The sequence below is a fragment of the Leuciscus leuciscus genome (assembly GCF_965113295.1).
Source record: "Leuciscus leuciscus genome assembly, chromosome: 14".
NCBI lineage: Eukaryota > Metazoa > Chordata > Actinopteri > Cypriniformes > Leuciscidae > Leuciscus > Leuciscus leuciscus.
Window position 1 is genome coordinate 8,285,914 of NC_138738.1, and position 20,419 is coordinate 8,306,332.

Below are 20,419 nucleotides of genomic sequence, written 5' to 3' on the forward strand. Positions count from 1 at the left end.
TGCTTTCTATGTTCCAGAGTAAGGATGTAAGAATAAAAGATGGTACATCTGTATACAGCAGAGGTAGCCTAACAATCCTAATGGCTCAAGGTTGGGTTTATGAAATAAGACCCGATAAAGTAATTATGTTCTGATTTAATGGAGGTTCTTGTGAGTTTACAATCACTGGGAATAGAAATGATTTTAAATGTCTATGAGTGCATCATATCATTGCAGTTATGTCCAGAAGAGGGAGCTATACTCATCAAGTTCCTTTGGTGACGACGCGCTTTACGTCATACAGTAAAGATGGCGTCTTACTGAAGCGCTCCATGCTTTATTGTTGATAAAACAATATATTGTTATTTTACCTCAAAAAATCACACCAGGATCGGGAAAATGTCAAGGTTAATAGTCAAGAATCTCCCAAATGGGGTGAGTATTTGTAATTATATTAGAACGTGTAGCAAGTTCGCTGTCAAAGATGCATGCGCCTACGAAAGTGTAAATAACTTTTAAACACACTTCTTTACTGTGTTCACTAACAAAAAGTCTCAACTATGTTTTATTTGAATTGGTGTCATGGAGATTTCATGGTACTGCCCAGAGTCTTTTGGAGCACTATTTGAATGCTATGGTGTAGCCTATTAAAGTATCATGGTATTACATTTGATAGCATCAGTGTAAAATGGCATTGTAGAATAAATTGGGTAACACTTTATTTTACAGTGTTCTTGTTACACATGTTACATGCAGTTATGGAAGTAATAACTATAAATTATGCATAATTATGCAACTAACCCTAAACCAAACCCTCATCCTAACCCTGTAGTAAGTACATGTAATGTCCTAAATGTCCTAATGTATAATTACACTGTAACACGGACACCTTAAAATAAAGTGTAACCATAAATTGTTATAGGCACTGTCAGGGAATGATAAATGCATTGATCCCTTAAACTGTATGTGTATGACATATATGTGATTTGAACCGTTGACTTACAACTGTTGAAATTGTATTTATTCTGTGTCCTCAGATGAAGGAAGCTCGCTTCCGCAAGATGTTTGCGGATTTTGGGACGCTTACAGATTGTACGTTGAAATTTACCAAAGATGGCAAATTCCGCAAATTTGGATTCGTTGGTTTCAAGACGGAAGAAGATGCAGATAAAGCTCTGAAACATTTCGACAAGAGCTTTGTGGACACATCTAGAGTTACTGTAAGTGACAAGATCATGGAGGAGTCCGAGAGATTTGGAAGGAAATCACTAATAGATTAAAATAGTAATGCAAATAGTTTGTTTGAACATTGTATATTGTAATTCTCATCTTATTCATCATCTGCTTGAATAAGGTGGAATCCTGCACAGATTTTGGAGACCCAAACAAAGCCAGACCTTGGAGCAAACACACACGCCAACCATCAGCAAACAAAGTTACAGAAGAACAAGAATCATGTGAACAACTAGAAAAAAATGAAGATTCACTGGTAAATTCATTTGTCATTTTTCAGTGTCTGCGCTGAGCAAAATGGGACATTTATGACCCACTCACTTTATTGTTTGCAAACAGTTTTATAGAAAGGCCTTGTTGTTGTTTTTTTTCTTCATTTGTCTATTTGGAACAATGTGTATTACAATAAGTGCAATACATATAAACCAAACTGAATTTATGCGGTCACTCTATCTCCACAGAAGCAGCAGAAGAAGCCTTTGAGTATTCTTCTTAGGGATGTAAGTTTGCTACTCCTAAAGTCTATTCTTTATCGCATTACACAAATCATACTTCAGTAAAAATGCAGACATCCTATAAAATGTCATTTGAAATCCTTAGCTTCAAAAAGACAAGAGCTTCCAGGAGTTCCTGGCTGTGCACCAGAAACGCACACAGGTGCCCACGTGGGCCAACGACACGGTGGAAGCGGCTTCTATTGGAGCTGAGAAAGAGAAGGAGAAGGAGCAGAAGCAGAAGGAGAAGGAGCAGAAGGAGCAGAAGGAGCAGAAGGAGCAAAAGGAGCAGAAGGAGCAGAAGGAGCAGAAGGAGCAGAAGCAGAAGGAGCAGAAGGAGCAGAAGAAGCAGAAGCAGAAGAAAGCGCCTATTAAGGATGATTACCTGAACTTTGACTCTGATGAATCAGAGCAGTTGAGTGATGATGAGGATGCTGCTGATGAAGAGGACAAACAAGGTGAGAACTTTGTGCTGAATTCTAGATTTTTTTGTGTGATTCCTATAGCAGGCAATACAACTTTTCTCTGTGGGTAGTAAAGGTTGTTTGGTAACACTTTCCTTAAAGCCTTTATATATAAAGTAGTGCTGTCAAATCGATTAATCGTATCTAACATAAAAGTTTGTGTTTGTATAATGTGTGTATATTGACTACAGGGGGACACCAGTAATATATCATGTTATCCCTTAAAATTCATCTTTGATCACCAAAATTACATATTTAAACATATTCTTCATGCCTTAAAATAGCTTAAATGTAACTCTACACCCTTGCCTCATTTAGTATACGTGGTCTATGAATATGCAAATCAGCTCACTCACACCAGCTGAGAGATCCACTCGTTGACGATCACATGTTGATGTGATTGGTTACAAGGTAGTTTGTGATGTCAGAAACACCAGCGATTTCAAACCGTGTTTTTTTAGAGTGTCTTTGGTTCACTGCAATTTGAAGGAGAAAATACTCCGCAATGGTGCTGACTTATAAATTTGCACATGGTTTGTCTTAAAGGGGTGGTTGAATATGATTTCACTTTTCTAACTTTAGTTAGTGTGTAATGTTGCTGTTTGAGCATAAACAACATCTGCAAACTAGTTACAACGCTCAAAGTTCAAAGCAAAGGGAGATATTCTATTTGAAAGAAATCACTTTTTAAGGACTACAACAAACGGCTGGTAGGGACTACAAGACATTCCTCCTGGGTTAGTGACATTATGAACCCTTACATTTATATAAACCTGTCCACGGGAACGCGATTTATAGATTATCAAGACAGAATATGCTAATTAATTACTAGAAGATAACTACACATAAGCTACATAAATTCACCAACTAACCATTCAGAAATGTTGTCTAAATGTTGTCACTTCTTCTGGAGACTCTCTATCTTTCTGACTTCGGTTTGAACATAAAAGGCTAAAAGTTTTTGAAATGTTCAGTGCATGTCTGTGTGAGGTAAAAGGACACAAGCTGTTATAGCTCCGCCCCCTGTGCTGGGAGCAGCAGCTCATTTGCATTTAAAGGGACAGTCACAAAAACTGCGTTTTTGCTCACATTTTAAAAATACCACATAGACAAATAAACAACATTAAAAACTTGATTTTCACCACAGGGGGACTTTAAGTAAAGTGTCACCAATCTTTTCTTCATGCACTTGTACTGTATTTGTGTAGGTGTGATTTTATTGTGCTCTCCAAATTTGTTTTCTTACCAGATTCTGCTAAGAAAGCCTTGAAGAAAGATCTATCTGATATGGATTATCTTCGCTCCAAAATTGTGGAGAAATCAGACATGGTGGATGAGAAAGAGATGGAAAAGAATGAAGGGGACAGTGCCAATGTTGCTGATGAGGAAGAGGAAGAGGAAGAGGAAGAGGAAGAGGAAGAGGAAGAGTCCCCGGACCAGCACACAGACAGTGCATATAAGCCAGCAGTCCAGAACATGGTCAGTGTGATAAAACTGTCATGGGGTTTAATATGGAATAGTTGTCTATTAAACGCTCATTTGTTTGTGCTGTTCATACACTATTATAGATTGAGTCGAGCACAGGGTTCACAGTCAAGCTACGAGGTGCTCCATTCAACGTCAAAGAGGTGAGGTATTGATTATTGGCCGATATTGAATATGCAGTTTGTTTTTTGTTAATATTCAAGGACTGTTGTACCAGGTCCCTTTTTTATTATATGTTTTTTTTCTAATTTCAAGGTTACTTTATTTTACAGTGTTCATGTTGCCATGTATATAATTATTTTATAAAAAATTTTTTTTTAAGGTTATTGTTATTAATAAATGTAATTAACTGTTGTCACATAAATAACACAAATCTAGACATCTATCTTTTTATTGATCTTTTTGGACCTGACAACAGTCATTTTTGCCTGATTTTGTATTTTTTTTGTCCTGTCTGTCTGATTTACCACTTCACTCTAGCAACAAGTGAAAGAATTTATGGTGCCTTTGAAACCCGTTGCCATTCGATTTGCAAAAAACAAGGATGGGCGCAACACAGGTAAGAGCTTCTGTTGTTTACTGTCTGTTGATGGTCTGAAGATGTCACTCTTGTGCCATTTGATTGGTTGAATTTCCTCTGATAAGGTTACGTGTATGTGGACCTGCGCTCAGAAGCAGAGGTCGAGAGGGCCCTGCGCCTGAACAGAGACTACATGGGTAAGTGATTTTTCACTCTTTTTGACAAGTACACAACTGTGAAAAAATCCTTGAGTTGTGTGTTTTGTTTTGGGAGCACAACCAATTCAAAAACAAGTACTGCAAATAACACTTGTTCATGTGCAATACATTATCCGTGTAAACTCACAGGGGGGCGCTATATCGAAGTGTTTAGAGCCAACAACTTTAAAAACAAAATGCCTGTGAAGGAAAGCAAAAAGGAGAGAAATTTTGTGCGTGAGCTGAAGGACGATGAGGAAGAGGAAGACGTGGCGGAATCGGGAAGACTTTTCATCAGGAACCTGCCCTACACATGCACTGAAGAAGATCTGAAAGAAGTCTTCATCAAACACGGTGAGTGTTGGAGATCTGCCACTTATCATTTCGCGATCCATGTTTAAAAGCCACTTATTTTTCTTGTGTCTTCATCAGGTCCTATTTCTGAGGTGCATTTCCCCATAGACAGTCTGACTAAGAAGCCCAAGGGCTTTGCCTTTGTGACATACATGATACCAGAGAACGCAGTCTCAGCCTTGACTCAACTGGATGGCCATGTATTCCAGGTACTGATCACTTCCATCTAATTTCTGTCTTCATAGTTTTATTTGCTTTCTTACAAGTGTTTGGACCCTCTAGGGGCGGGTTCTGCATGTCATGGCTTCAAGGCTGAAGAAGGAGAATCCCGATCAGGGGCCCAACACTCCAGGCAGCTCCTCATTTAAGAGAAGTAAAGATGCCAAAGACAAATCAGCCAGTGGCAGGTCAGAAATTGATGAACTATCTGGAGCTGAAAGCCTCTACTGGATAATTTCCAGTTGTGTTCATTGTTTTTTATTTTGTTTTTACACAGCTCTCATAACTGGAACACACTGTTTTTGGGCACGAGCGCAGTGGCCGATACCATCGCTCAGAAATACAACACAACCAAGAGCAAAGTGTTAGATCACGTGAGTATTTTGGACCTGTGAATTGTCTTTTTCTTGAGCGGATTAACATGGGTAACACTGGATTTGTGTATGTATGCAGGAGTCTGATGGCAGTCTGGCTGTGAGGATGGCCCTCGGAGAGACAGAGATTGTTCAAGAGACCAGACAGTTTCTCCTGGAAAATGGAGTGTCCCTGGACTCATTCAGTCAGGTATAGGGTTGTGGTACAGGTGGATTGATGATATCGCCGATGGCAGATGCCTTTGACGATATCAAGATGATAATTGGCTAGTATTCCCATTAATGTATTAAGTTATTATTACAGGGTTTTTCCTGCATAGAGAATTACAAGGTGGCTGCCTCTGTCAAATTTCGTGCCGCCTCCGGCTCTCGACAAAACTTGGATAGACAGTCACATGCTCAGATACACTTTTTTCCACCGTGATGGTTTTGTTGCGGGTTCCCGGCCTGTGTCCATTCTCAAACCGTATAGTTTGCCGATAGTGCTGCACGGATCATAATCCGCGGGTCGGGCGGGCCAAGTAATAAAAACATAACATTCAAATGAATCGAGAGTGGATGACAGATAAATCATTATAATGTGTTGATTTTAATAAAAACAAAGAACTCTCATCAGTCATCACGGTAAAACACAATGAACGAGCGTCACTCTTTTACTTTAGTTTTCAACAACATAATTCTCTTTAGGGAAAACCAATCAAGGATAATATATCAGGGCTCGACATAAACGCTTGTCCGGGACACGTGTGTTTAAAAAAAAAAAGAAAAGCTTATTGTGACACAACTAATGTCCAAATACATATTTATGTTTGTTTCTGCATAAATCATGGTTATGTTAATGCGTGTCTGTGATTTCCATCTATTTAGGCATCAGGTCAGCGCAGTAACTCTGTGTTCCTGGTGAAGAACTTGCCCTCAGGAGTGCAGGTCGGAGAGCTTGAGGCTTTGTTCTCGCCCCATGGATCTCTGGGAAGAGTTCTGCTGCCCCCATCTGGCCTCACTGCTGTAGTGGAGTTCCTGGAGCCCACCGAAGCCAAACGGGCCTTCATGAAGCTTGCATACACAAAGGTCAGTGTGTGCGATGGGCATTTGAGCTACTGTTTTCACTGGAAAAAAGAACTTGTATATGTTTTTGTTTATATAATATTTGTTTGTAATAATATTTATATAATCATGTGTGCCTTCGGTTAGTTAAAGCTTGAATTAGGGACATGGTATGATGTCATACGGTCTATCTCCCCAGTTCCAGCATGTTCCCTTGTATCTGGAGTGGGCTCCTGTAGCGGTCTTTACAACTCCTCCAAAACCTAAACCAGGTAATCCTTTAATACTGACATATCAGTTTGTTGGTGCTTAAACCAGCAATTCATCTTTTTGTTTGAAGGATATATGTCTGCCTAAACATTCACATGTTCATAATCGTGACATTTTATTGAAATGACAACATGAGAATGAATCACAAACAGTCCTGCATGGAATCTGCAGTGGATTCCAATCATCCAAATTCCAAATCACAATTCCATATAAAGCTCTGTACATTCCAGGCGAACTTGAACACCGTCCAACAAGCCCTGCCCTTGGCATGTTTGTAAATATTTTGGATATTGTGATACTTTTAGCTACCAAATGTTTTACATTTTAAATAAAGTTTAGGAATGTATTTATCAATTTCATAAGTTAGAATGGTTTTCCAAAAAAAAATAAAAAAAAATAAAAATTCTGTTATAATTTATTGTTCAAATTAAACCTATTAAAATGCAATAACACTTTAGAATAATGTTTGTTCATCATTAACATTAGTTAAGGCATTAGACATCATAAACTAACAATAAACAAATCGTTTAAAGCATGTATTAATCTTTGTTCATATTAAATACATTTGTAGATATACTTGTGCATTTTTAGCATTTTAAGTAGAACAATTGTATATTATTTACACTACCGTTCAGAAATTTGGGGGCAGTAAGATTTTCTAAATATTTTTGAAAGAAGTCTCTTATGCTCACCAAGGCTGCATTTATTTGACCAAAAATACAATGAAAATATAAAATAACTATTAGAATTTAATTCAAATAACTATTGTCAATATTTGAATATATTTTAAAATGTAATTTATTCCTGTGATGTAAAGCTGATTTTTCAGCATCATTACTCCAGTCTTCAGTGTCACATCATCCTTCAGAAATCATTCTAAAATGCTGATATGATGCTCAAGAAACATTTCTTATCAATAATATCATAGAGAAAATATATACATTTCTTTAAAAAATTAAATAAAAATCACACTGACTCCAAACGTTTGAAGGGTAAATTAATACCTAATTAATGGATTTTCTTTTTCAGGAATCTTTAATGCATATAAAGTTCGTTTGCAGCATTTATTTGATTATAGAAACCATTTTGTGAAATTATAAATGTCTTTTACTGTCACTTTTGGTACATTTTATAAATCCTTGCTGAATAAAAGTATTAATTTCTTTCATTTTTTTTTTGATTGGTACTTAATAAATTAGCATTAACTTAAGATTAATAGATCCTTTATAAAATTGTTGTTGAATGATGATGTTCATGATTAACTAATGTAAACAAATTGAACCTTATTGCAAAATGTTACCAAATTAATAACAATTTTGAAGTATTTCCTTCAGGACATCCAAATCAGTGTTTTGTCAGTCCTGTGTCTAGAAAACGCGTCAGTGCTGCATTTTGTTTTTCTGTAGTTTTTCTCGTTCCGTCTAAATATCAATCCTTCTCTTGCTCCACTCAGAGCCTCAAACCAAAGATGCAAATGCTGAGAACAATGACTTGGCCAAAAAGGAAGAGGATGAGGAGGAGGATGAGGAGGAGGAAGAACCGATTTTGCCTGGCTCGACTCTCTTCATTAAGAACCTCAACTTTAAAACCTCAGAGGAAACATTACACGAGGTGAGCTCAAGAGCACAAGCGCTTTAGCAGCAAACTGCAGATCTTGTGGTAGTGGAAACATGAGAAGGTTTCTTGTTCTGGCCACAGGAGACTCATTTGAGATGCATGTTAGTAGCAGGTGTAAGCAGCAACATGTGTCGTGTGATCGGATCACCCCAAACGGATGTTGTTAATAACAGGTGTAAACACCATATGGGTTTCATTGTGTTCTTTTGACAGACATTTTCTGAGTGTGGTGTGGTGAAAAGCTGCACGATATCAAAGAAGAGAGATAAAGCAGGTTTGATTTCATAGACATTCATATTTACCATTGATATTCATCTGTATATTTGTTATTTGTATATTTTCTCTCTATCTCTTTTGTCATTTCTCCATCTTGTTTCCTGTCTCTGTGAATCTCACCTTCTTTTTGTCTCTCTCTCTCTCTCAGGTAAAATGTTATCAATGGGCTATGGATTTGTTCAGTACAAAACTCCAAAGGCAGCACAGAAAGCCATGAGAAAGCTTCAGGTAAATGACCATCTGCTGCTCTGTCATTGCTGTATTTATGTACTCTTACTATGCACAAATATTCATGTGATGAAATAAATTCAGGCATCTTTTTTCATTACTTTCATTTTTTTTTGCAGCACTGCACAGTTGATGAGCACCAGCTTGAGCTAAAAATATCAGAAAGAGAAGTCAAGTAAGTTGTGTCCTAAATCTTCATGTTCTGTGTAGGACAGGGAAACCTGTCACAAACCCCAAGCTCGCTCTCTTAGGGCTAGCCAAGCCTTCTGATTATGAATTTAGGTAATTCAGTGAAGAACTTATCAGTTTTTGATGAACTCATCAAGATCTAGCTCATAAGTAGTCTGGAAATCCAGACCTAAATCTAAAAGATTAATGGTCTGATGTCGATCAATGAAAATCGGCCAGCTCGAGGGGCGGCACCAAGCATGCATTTGAAAATCTCACAGCACGCAATTGGATGACACTACGACCAATCACAACAATAAACCCCATACGCTTAGCTACCAGCAGAGCTAACTGGTAGATTAGACTCTTCCGGTCGGCAAAACAGCAAAAACACCCTTCTTGCAAACGAACGATTCGAGCGCCGTCTTCTGTTCCTCTTTTGGGAAAAAGCCAAGTCTAACTCGTTCATTGTAGCGGCCAAAGCCGTCTCAAACCACTACTATTTATCCATAGGCATCTTGCAATGTTTACTGATGACTTCGACGTCACAGCGCTGTCGTCATCTGTTTAGCTCGCCTATAGGCCCGCCTATATCAGATAACCCGATGTGATTGGTGCAGCTCAGATCGAGGGGCATATTTAATGAGCTCCATTGCTCGACACCAGAGTAACTCGCTGAGCAAATTCAACTTGTGCTCTCGCGAGAACTCTGGTTTACCAGGGTAGCTCATAAGAGTCATTTGCACTTGAATCAGACTTCGCTGGTCACACTTTGTTTGTTTGACCTGAAGCATGTAAAGATTTGCCAATAGACAGACATGTTTTCTTGCCATTATTTTGTGGTACAGTATCTTTTTTTCTCATATTTAATTCAGATTACAAATTTACATTTTATAACTTAAAATATGATCATAAGAAAAATAGGTAAAATATGAATACTTTTGCTTTAAGCAGCAGAGGCCTAATTGATGGAGATGGAAGTGATCAGGGCAGAAAATACTGGTGTTTAAGCTGTACATTATTAAAGCAAAGTACTTCAGAACATTCACGGATATGTGTCTGCTTTGGGGCTAATTTTCTTGTATTATATTAGTCCTTGCATGCAATAATATTTTTTTGTGAAGAATTGTTTCAGCATTGTAATGAATCCGAAATCTGAACTTCCAATTTAACAGACATGAACCAAACTAATTTTTTTATTTACAAAAATGTATCAAATTATTATCTTGTCTATATACTTTTCTTTAAACACTGTACCTTTCTGCAAAATTAGTATTTTGAAAAGGTTTTGAAAGAATATAAGAAAAATCCTCCAGCATGGATTTGCTGAAAATATTTTTGTTTTTAGAAAGTAATGCATAATAAATGTCTAATTTTCACATTAATGTGCTTTTGGGGGCAACTTATAATAAGATATTGTAATTAAAGTGATGAGAAACTTGGTAAAGTTTCATTGGAGTAACTCATGATCTGCATATACCATATTCACCTGTGTTTTTTTAAATATTTAACATAAATGGTTTACTTTAGAAATTTCTAGTCACAGTGTGCTTTTGTTGAAGCGACGCAGTTTGATGTTAAATTAGGGTAATAATGGTAAACAAGATTATATACAGTCAGTGTTTTTTTTTTATTGCTTTTTGTAATATCATTGCTTTTAAATTCTTTCATATGTGCAGTTTGACCAATAAAGTCAATAACAAGCATAATAAAGGGCACTAGTCACATGCATGAGTGAAAACCGCTTTCCTTCTGTTGTTTTTGCAGGTCAGGTGTGGCGGAACCCAAGAGGAAAAAGCAAACCTCCAGGAAACAGAGGACTTCTAAGATCCTGGTGCGAAACATCCCTTTCCAGGCCACAGTGAAAGAACTGCGAGAACTCTTCTGGTAAGCCTTGTTTCACATTTAACGGATATTTGTGCATGTTATAGAACAGAGCAGGCCAAATTATTCCAACTCTTGACTAAGTATTTTTCACTAACAAAAATGACTATGAAAGTATCATGGTTTTGAACTTGGTCCCCTTGTAATTATTGTGAAATAGTCCTCATGTGAGCTCGGATTTGAAGTGCAGGTGTTGTTTCTTTTTGTCAGTACGTTTGGAGAGCTGAAGACAGTCCGCCTGCCAAAGAAAGGGATCGGTGGAGCCCACCGTGGTTTTGGCTTCATTGACTTCCTCACTAAACAGGATGCCAAGGTGGGTGCATCTGTCTCTGTGTCTTTCTGTTTCGTGCTTTTCACAGTCAAGACAGTCTCCTGTAAAACAACTAATCGACACTGATCCTGTTCAATGTGTCTAGTTACCGTACATCTAACACTAGCTTTGATTTTGTGCTGGTCTCTCACAGAAAGCGTTCACGGCGCTGTGCCACAGTACCCATCTGTACGGCAGGAGGCTGGTGTTGGAGTGGGCAGACGCAGAGGACACTGTGGACGACCTGCGACGAAAAACTGCACAGCACTTTCATGGTAACATTTTTGTTTTATGTGCAGAGTAACAGTTATTTAGCATAAACCATTGCAAGCAGTTTTAATTAATAACTTACTAAAAGCCTACATTCACTTTGTCAGTTTTTGGGAGTGACAGCCGCATTCAATTACAAGTGTGAGTCAGTCTCAAAATGTTCTCACAGAAACTTACAGTAGCATCTCGAATTCTGTCTGTATGAACATGGAATGGGAGTCGAGCCTGTACCCAGCAAACACATTTACGTTGTGGCAACGTCTGTGGCACGTTGCATTTCTTCTATGGCAACGTCGCTGTCTACGTGCTCGCAACATTGTAACAACGTAGAATTGTAAGACGCCACAGGGCTGTAGCAACGTTGCTACGCGACATTCAGCAACTGAGAGATGACGTTCTGACAACTTTTTGGTAATCAAATTGCACTTCCAAAAGTCATACATTTGTGAAAAAAAGAAGAAAAAAAAAAACGAAATAATTGAATAAGTTAAACAAATTTCTTTCAAGTATAATAAATAAAACATAAAAAGCAAAGATCAGAACATTTAATGAACAAAACCGGTTTCTGTACGTGGCAGACAGTAGTCGAAAGCCGGACGATAAAGTAGACAAATGAAATGAAAAACTAAACAGAGCAACCGAGGCTACATTAGTCACATTAGAAAATGAAGTTGTAGGTTGTGTTTGAATAATTACGTATCTTATTTAGCTGAGGTAAATAAAACGCAAATACTCGCGTATCCTTGCTCGATGAAGAACGAGACAACACAATGAATCCAATGGGCGGTTGAAATTTAAAAGCCTGATTTTGGCGCTTCAGGACAGTGACGAGTACATATGTAGTCCAGTGGTTGTCAAGACACCGTTAACTTGGCACAACCTTTAGCAGTGGCCCTGAACGGTGGTTTAATGTCAACATTGTGACAACGCTGTAACGACCTTCACCACACAACGTAGTTATAGCAACCTTTTGGCCATGTTGTTAAAACGTTGTTAGAAGGTTGGCTACGTTGTGCCAACGTTCTGTGTTTGCTAGGTATTCTCTTACCAGTTAACATAGTGACAGTGACCATAGTAATATCAAAGATGGCAATGTCCATAAAACTTTTGATAAGACGAATCCAGTCGAGCCTTAAGTTCATCTGTCAAATCTTCATGAACTGACTGCAGCTTTTATATCTGATGGAGAGCAGAGCATTTGAGTCGCATGTAGAACTCAAAACTGACAGGAGCCGCTCCGGTGGAGAACAGTGACTGTATCTAACCTTCAGATGACACACAGCTCATATCTCCATCGCTGTTCATCACCGAAAGCTATACCACACATAAAAACACAGAACACACGTTTGTGCAGCGCAGAGCGGCTCTGTCACACTGACATGACGGACAACTAGTTGTCCAGCACAGTTGTGTTCACAGCGCGGCTTTTTAGAGAATGCGGTTATGAGTCCTGAAAATGTACAGGTGCGAGTTCGGTTATAGAATGCAGTTGTCACTCCTGTAAATAAAACTGTGTGTGAACGTAACCATATTAAGGACTCAAATACAGGAGGACTGACAACCATATCCTACAGCATTTATTCATCTTAAAGGGATAGTTCACCCAAAAAAACAAACCTGTATGAGTTTTTAAGATCAAAAGTTATGTCTGTTAATAATACTAGGTAATGCACTGTGAACTAAAATGAACAGTTTTCTATTAACAAAGGTTAATATATGTTAGTTCATTGATAGTTCATGCCTTAAAGGGATACATGCCTTAAAGGGATACATGCCTTAAAGGGATACTAAAGGGTTTTTTCATAATTAAACTATGTTATTCCCTTAACTAAGACGAGTTGATACATACCTCTCTATACCGGAATAGCACTTTTGGGAGTAGTTCGACTCGACGCAGTAAAAAGTCACGCCTGATCCTCTTCCCACTATTGACAGAAGTGATGGGAAGAGGATCAGGCGTGACTTTTTACTGCGCCAAGTCGAAGTATTCCCAAAAGTGCTATTCCGCCATACATTATAGTTATCCTTTTTAACCCGCTTAGAAAAGCGCCACGTTTTATTTTGTGTCACCATACTTGGTCGTATAACTACTCGTGTAACTGTTTTTAAATAGGGAAAACATTGATGTGTTTGGTCACTTCTAAATTCATTGCTGTTAGATACCATTGAATATACTGGTGGGCTAAGCTAAGTGCTATCAGAGTGTCACCTCGCGCCACCTCGCGCCAGAGCGATTAAGTGCACGCACTGAGATGAGAGAGGTATGTATAAACTCGTCTTAGTTAAGGGAATAACATAGTTTAATATGAAAAAACGGTGGAGTATCCCTTTAACAAATAAAACCTTGTTGTAAATTGTCAATATTATATGTAACTTAATTCAAAAGATTTTGCCCCCTCAAATAGCTTGATTGTTGTTAACTAAATATAGTCAAACAACTAACTTTTTCAATACTTTTTCCAAACAGTAGTTTGACTGTTGCTTAACTGCTTGAAAACTACAGCTTGCCAAATCCCTTAATTTGAAGTAGTTTCCCAAACACCGGTTGCAATTCTAGTAATTTCCCTTCTTTAATTGAATTAAAATAAATCTGTGCTCAAATCTGTCCTCTCATCTTCTCTGTCAGATGCTCCTAAGAAGCGGAGGAAGGCGGAGGTGTTAGAGGGAATCTTGGAGCAGATGGAGGTCGGGGAGGAAGACGGGGAGTGAATAGCAGCCGTCAGTCACCTCCAGCATCAATAAGAGAGTAAATCATCCAGTGGAACTCCATTTATCTCTATTATGACTCCGTCTTAAACAGCTGCTTCACGGTCTCTTCAGGAATTCTTCCTTTTGGCCCCAGATGCTCCCAATTAGCTTTTTATTATATGCTCATACATCATCCCTGTTATTGCTGTCAATGTATTAAACACAGCGTCTCCCCGCAGACCTACTGCGGCTGAAGGTGAACTCGACGACGGAGTCCTTTTGAAAAAGATGCCCAAAGGCCACGTTTGCTTTAGCTGCTCTTAATCGTCACGGAGGGCCGTGACATTTCATACTCTGCTGCAACATGGTTGACATTGAAAAATCACTATTGTGATTGATCAAAATATCAGTAGCAGAAGATAAAAATGCAAACTGTTTCCTTTAACAATTTTTTTGGCACAAAATCTATCTGTTTTTGACTGGTAATAATTGCATCATAATGAAAAACTAAGAACATGTATTTTTGCTCTGTTGTTTAACAGTGTTTTTTCCAGTCTTCAAGAAATGACAAGTTCTTTTATATTGTTGGGATCATACTGTTTATTGATGTGACAATAAATCAATTGTCTGGAAATGTTCCTATCGTAGGTTAGTAATCACACTAGAAACCTCACTTTGTAAAATGTACTATTTGTACAGTTGAGGTCAAAACAGTTTTGGTCTACACTGAAGTTGCATTACACACCACGTAGTGGACATTCTAGTGTACTGCATCACAAGGGTTTCTCCAGACAGCATGTTAAAGTGTCTTCAAACCAACAATTATTTCTTATACCCTTCCAAACCAAACCCATGAGTAATAAAAGCTGGAATACACAATAGATTTTACAGCACTAAACATTTACTTTCCGATTATACAACTGGCAACAGGAAAACGGTATCATACCGTAAACGACTTGGAGGATCACACCTGTGGCCGTTTGAATAAAATGTATCTATATTTTTTTCTTTAGGACTGATAATAACTTTTATGTCAGTTACAATAAATTTTGTCTATTTTGAATCCGAAAAGTAAGACACTTTGGTTTCACTTTGATACACGGACTAGCCTACTAGTTTGTCAGAATAGTAAAAGTCTTGTTCTGAACACGAGGAAAATTCACCTCGTTGCTGGGAGACGCATGACCAATAATCCCCCTCCCCCTAAAATCGGCTCATCTTATCCTCCGGTTTTATGTGAAACGTCAACTCCAACTTCCCAAAATGTGGCTCTGATTTGCTGGATTGGCGTCGAGTCCTCTATGCTGTCTATGTCGTGTATCCCAGACTTTCTTCTTTGGAACAAATTTAGTTATCCAAACTTTTGAGCCTTCTCATTTACATACAATGACAGTGGCCAGGTGCTGCCAGCCTCCAAAAAAGGTAAATAGTTCATAGCACTCATATTCAAGCAGGTCATCTGAAGCACTACAATAGCTTTGTATCAGGAACGATTGAGATTTTTAAGGTCACCATACAAGGTCATAACTCACAACGTGATATAGCCTACTCATAATTGTGACTGACATTACGTCAAAATGTAAGTTTCTTAAACTCTACATTTTGCTAAGAGGTATCGAGCTTCCAAAATGTATTGGATCACAACCGATCGTGATTTGGCGCACTTTCATCACCAACAGAAATCTTCAAAATGCGTTCTGCAGAAGAAAGGAATTCATACAGGTATGGAATGACATGAGGGTGAGTAAATGATGACATAATTTTCATTTTATTTGGGTGAAATATTCCTTAAATAACTTGCATGTTCCAGTCCTCACACAAAGCTTCAAAAGATGGAATATAGCACAGAAGTCATATGGATAACCTTTAAGGCGCTTTACTTGACCTGTGTGAAGAGACAGACATATGGGTTTGGAATGACATGAGTTTAAGCAAAAGACAAAATGTTTGGTTGAACTATCATTAAGCACTTTATAATCACATTTTTTTTTCTGTTAGTCAGTCACAGATAATGCACCCAAACAAAACATTTGTGTGATCATTTTTATAAATGTCGTTTATTTTCTGACCCAGTATAAACAGAGAACCTTGGAGGAAAAAAGTTATATGGTTCAATAAATGGAGCTCTGATAAAGCCAAAGAAGTTTGGTGGAAAGCACTGCTTAGAGAAAGAGCATCCTGGCTATGGCAGACACACTGATACACAAATCTTCTGAAATGGATGACTATTTGTATCATCTCGTCAAAAGTTCATTGGTTAGTACCTAATGAATCAAGAATGGAATGAGTACATCCACATGCAGAGCCACGGTAAGCTAAGAAACGTCTATTCTGTTTGTTAGATAAAAACAGAGATGAGTTTTGTAGGAAAGTTTGATGTGTTCCACTTAAATATAAATTGTCTGGAATATACAAAAAAGCATTTACATATACATTTGTTTTCACTCAGTCTCAGAGCTCCACATGTCCCTTTAAGCAATACGACTATTTGCACCTCAAGAAATGACAAGCTACTTTCATCGCACCAACATGGCATTAAAAAAAATGCAGAGCCCGTAGCCCCTACATTAGCAGAGTTCGCACGCACGCACACACACACACACACACACACGCGCACACACGCACACACACACACACACACACACACACACACACACACACACACACACACACACACACACACACACACACACACACACACACACACACTGTATTGCCTTGAAACAATGAGGAACAGCATACGGCTGTTATAGTATGGAACATGGAAGCAATAAACTCACACCAACTACCCAAACCCCAGCATCCCGCTTGACTAACCACTCGCAGCCTTGGCGTCCAGCACTTATCTAAGTAGGTAATGCTAAGAAAATATGTATTAAGGCTTTTCTGAGGACCTGAGGATTTCAAAAACACACAATGAGGCACACAAAAAGGCAAAGAAGAGTTCTAGACGCGACACACAAACAGAGAAGCGGAAGATGATGGAAAAAAGAGACGGCTAATGTGAACGCCTGGTGTCCATTTGCTGCTGACCAGTATGGAGGGAGGTGACAAAGACGTCCGCCTTGGCCTTGTAGCAGCATTCTCTCGAGGTTTCTGGTCAGGATTTTTGTTGTTGTTGTTGTTGTTCTTCACTTTCTTCCAGACGTGATTTCAGTGCAAAGTATTCCCGTGTCGTAAACAGTAAGAAGTCCTTGGAGATTCTTAGCTTGTGAGTACATGTGACCCTCAGAGGATCGTCACTTCATTCAATGATGATTAGTTGGTTTTCAGCCAAATATGTCTTGCTCTAAGTTTCAGACACCTGCATTCTCTTACAAAACATTGTACATGACATGCATCTAAAGCAGTTCCTACACACTCTGCGTACTGTAATAGGAACAGACAGACCGACTGGATCAAATAAAAAAAAAAGGAAAAAACTAGATATGTCGTACATACAAAAGAAGCATGTGACATATTTTCCTCAATTTTTTTTTTTAGTTTTTTTTTTTACGCTGCTTTGGTAACATCAAATTCAATCCCATCAGCCTTCAATCTCTTTTGAATTGGCTAGCGAATCACACACACACACCCGTTTTTTTCCTAATCTTTTTCTCTTCATTCCACTATTATCGTTCACATAGGTCCTCTGGTTTGTATGAATGGGTTTTCATCAATCTGTCTGAGTCACTTTTCTCAGAGTCTCCTCTCAAGGAAGAACGTGTGGTCTGAAGTCAGCGGCCCGCGCTGTGTTCTGTCATAAAGATGTGCGAGCTGTGAGGGAGAGAGCTATTGTACTGAGAGCCGAGAGAGTGGAGACACTGGAAGCCGAGGCGATGGCATTGGGACCTGAAAGAGAATGAATCAGCGAATGAATGAGAAATAGCAAAACAAATATTATATTAAAGCTGCAAGAAGCATTTATCAGGGTTCAAGCGTTTAAGGCCTTTAAGCACACATGCGTGAAAAGATATTACGTTTTATTTAGCAAGCATGTAAACACTTAGAAAACTTCAAAAGCTGATTGCATCAAAAGTTAATTTGTCTGTAGAGTGTGCCTATTGAACAGGTAGAGGACATAAGACTTCTTGTAGTTATATTAGACAGTAGGCTGAAGTGGTCAAAACAGAAAATATGGTACCGGGAATGGGAAGAGGTTTGTCAGTTATTAAGAGGTTTGTTAACTTTTTACCACAACACTGTATTTCTTTTGCAAACAATGGTTCTTGCTTAGATTATTGCCCAGTGGTGTGGTCGAGTGCATCAAGTAAAGAGAAAAAAAAAAACTAATTGAAAAATTACAATTAGTCCAGAACAGAGTGACACGACTCACTGTAAACTGTAATAGAAGGGCTAATATAATAAGAATGCACTGGTGAAGGATTGTGTCACTGCTTTGTTTTATAAGAAATATTTCTGTCTAGAGTTCCTAATGTCCTGTACTCTCAACTTTTGAATAGTAGTACTAGTCATAATTTTAACACCAGGCATGCATAAAAGGGATGTTTTTTATTTCCTGTTTCGAAAACCACTACAAAACAACGGACTATAATTTATAGAGGAATGAAAATGTGGAATGATTTACCATTGATATTACATATTTTTTAACAAGAAAAATGAGTTTAAAAAAAATATTTAAAGGAACATTTAATGGCACAATATATAGTAAATTGTTGATTTTGATATTTGGAATCAATGTTGGGTTAGTATGTTTCATTGACTTGACTTTTTATTGTTGTTGATTAAATGTAGTTTTGTATTTTTGGGACCCCAAATGTATGGGACCCCAGGAAGAGTAGCCACTGCCTAGGTAGTGGCTAATGGGGATCCAAATAAACTTAGATCATAGATGGAAAAGACTATTTACAGCCAATACAGGCAATTTACTATGGAAAAATATGTTTTTTCGACAGTTATAGCACCATATCTTGCCTGATCTCCACCACTTTTATTAGGTGTCCTCAAAGTGTGCCCATACATATGTGTCAAATTTGTTGTAAATATCTCATTTCGTTTTGAAGTTTATACACTTATATTTATGAGAGCATAAAAATGATCCATGGGCGACATTGATTGCATTTTTTTGTCAGTTCCTATCATAATTTTGACATTTGGGCCTTATTGTTTAGCTATTGACCTATGTTTTCACATTTCTTGTGGTGGTTTTGTCTCGATAATTTGTTTCGAAGATAATCGCAAGTTTTTTTAAGCACTAAATGACACCGTTACACAAACCATAAGGCAAAACCTGCCATGTTTGGTATTGTTGGACTCAGCAAGGATTCAGGAGTCTAAGGAGGTCACTTCCGTGAAAAGCGCTGGCTTGAAACTTCTCAGGCTCCTTCAGGGCATTGTGCCGATGACGCATACTGAGTTTTTTGAGATACGCCAATGTTCTCAAGACTATCATGGCACCCTGGACAAAGACACTGCATGCCAATTTTCATCGGACTAACGGTTGGGTGCGGTTATAGCCATTTTCATGATTATTTTCCCTGTTATAGCCCAGTCGTCGCAATTATTTTCATGTGACCTCAGATTGAGCTCATAAACATGTGTCCCGAGTTTAGCGAAAATATCCCTTTCCGTTGACAAGTAATAGCCGTTTTAGTAAAAGTGGACCCGGTCACATCAAACATTTTGGTTCCCCTTAGCGACCGTGAATGGAAATTTCAATTTTCGATTATAGATAGTCACTCTCCAGAGAATATTTCTGCAGTGGTTTGGTTCCGATCAGGCCAAAAACCTAGTTCAAAAAAACTAAATTTACTCGAAAATGGCACCCGAAGGGTGAGCAAATCCATGGTACGGTACGGCTCGGTTCGGTACGGCTCACTTATGGCGCATTTCCACTGCATGGTACGGTACGGTACGGCTCGCTTCGGCTCGCTTTAAATGGTACCACCTCTGTTGAGGTTCCAAGCGTACCGTACCGATACTAAAATGTGACGTGCAAACATTGCAGATCACTGATTGGTCAGACAGAATCATCACTACCAGCGTCATTGTATTTACAACACGAGACACTAAACCCGTTAGATTTAAATAGCCAGTAGACAACAGCCAACACAGCACCTGTTTTAAAAGTATTTGCTTCAAAAATGCTTTAAAAAAAAAGAAATGGCTGAATCGTGGTCAGTGGACGAGGTGCAGACGTTCCTCTCGTTGGTTGCCGAGGAGCGGATGGGGAAACACGGAATGAAAAATTTGTATTTAATATGATGATGTCATGGCAGTAGAGACGGCAACTATAACGATCAGTCCCACCCACTTTGAAGCGGTACTACTCTGCAGTGGAAAAGCAACCGAGCTAAAGCGAACCGTGCCGTACCGAGCCGAGTCGTACCACGCAGTGGAAAAGCG

General features: G+C 38.4%; 2 protein-coding genes across 8 annotated transcripts in view; one reads left to right on the forward strand and one right to left on the reverse strand.

Moving 5' to 3' along the window:
- Positions 1-270: 270 nt before the first annotated feature.
- On the forward strand, positions 271-14,712 carry rbm19 (RNA binding motif protein 19). 4 transcript variants are annotated; one of them, XM_082190175.1, is made up of 25 exons: positions 271-414; positions 1,017-1,199; positions 1,334-1,468; positions 1,674-1,712; positions 1,813-2,164; positions 3,420-3,649; positions 3,739-3,798; positions 4,136-4,214; positions 4,301-4,372; positions 4,523-4,726; positions 4,805-4,935; positions 5,009-5,133; positions 5,223-5,319; positions 5,399-5,509; positions 6,187-6,387; positions 6,563-6,635; positions 8,087-8,244; positions 8,464-8,524; positions 8,675-8,754; positions 8,874-8,929; positions 10,690-10,809; positions 11,017-11,119; positions 11,271-11,391; positions 14,013-14,132; positions 14,314-14,712. In XM_082190175.1, exons 1-24 carry the CDS (start codon positions 379-381, stop codon positions 14,093-14,095), a joined length of 2,910 nt encoding a protein of 969 aa, XP_082046301.1. In that variant the 5' UTR covers positions 271-378; the 3' UTR covers positions 14,096-14,132; positions 14,314-14,712. The 4 variants fall into 4 exon arrangements, with proteins under 4 accessions (XP_082046301.1, XP_082046302.1, XP_082046303.1 ...); XM_082190176.1 differs by having other exon boundaries at positions 1,813-1,957; positions 2,027-2,164; positions 14,013-14,712; XM_082190177.1 differs by having other exon boundaries at positions 1,813-1,930; positions 2,030-2,164; positions 14,013-14,712.
- Positions 14,713-14,866: 154 nt separating this feature from the next.
- Positions 14,867-20,419, reverse strand: part of cntn4 (contactin 4) — a 160,581-nt gene continuing 155,028 nt past the window's right edge. For all 4 annotated transcript variants that reach the window (XM_082190171.1, XM_082190169.1, XM_082190168.1 and 1 more), the window contains exon 23: positions 14,867-17,905. In XM_082190171.1, coding sequence (XP_082046297.1) covers positions 17,814-17,905 — 92 coding nt within the window. In that variant the 3' untranslated portion in view covers positions 14,867-17,813. The remainder of the gene's footprint in view (positions 17,906-20,419) is intronic.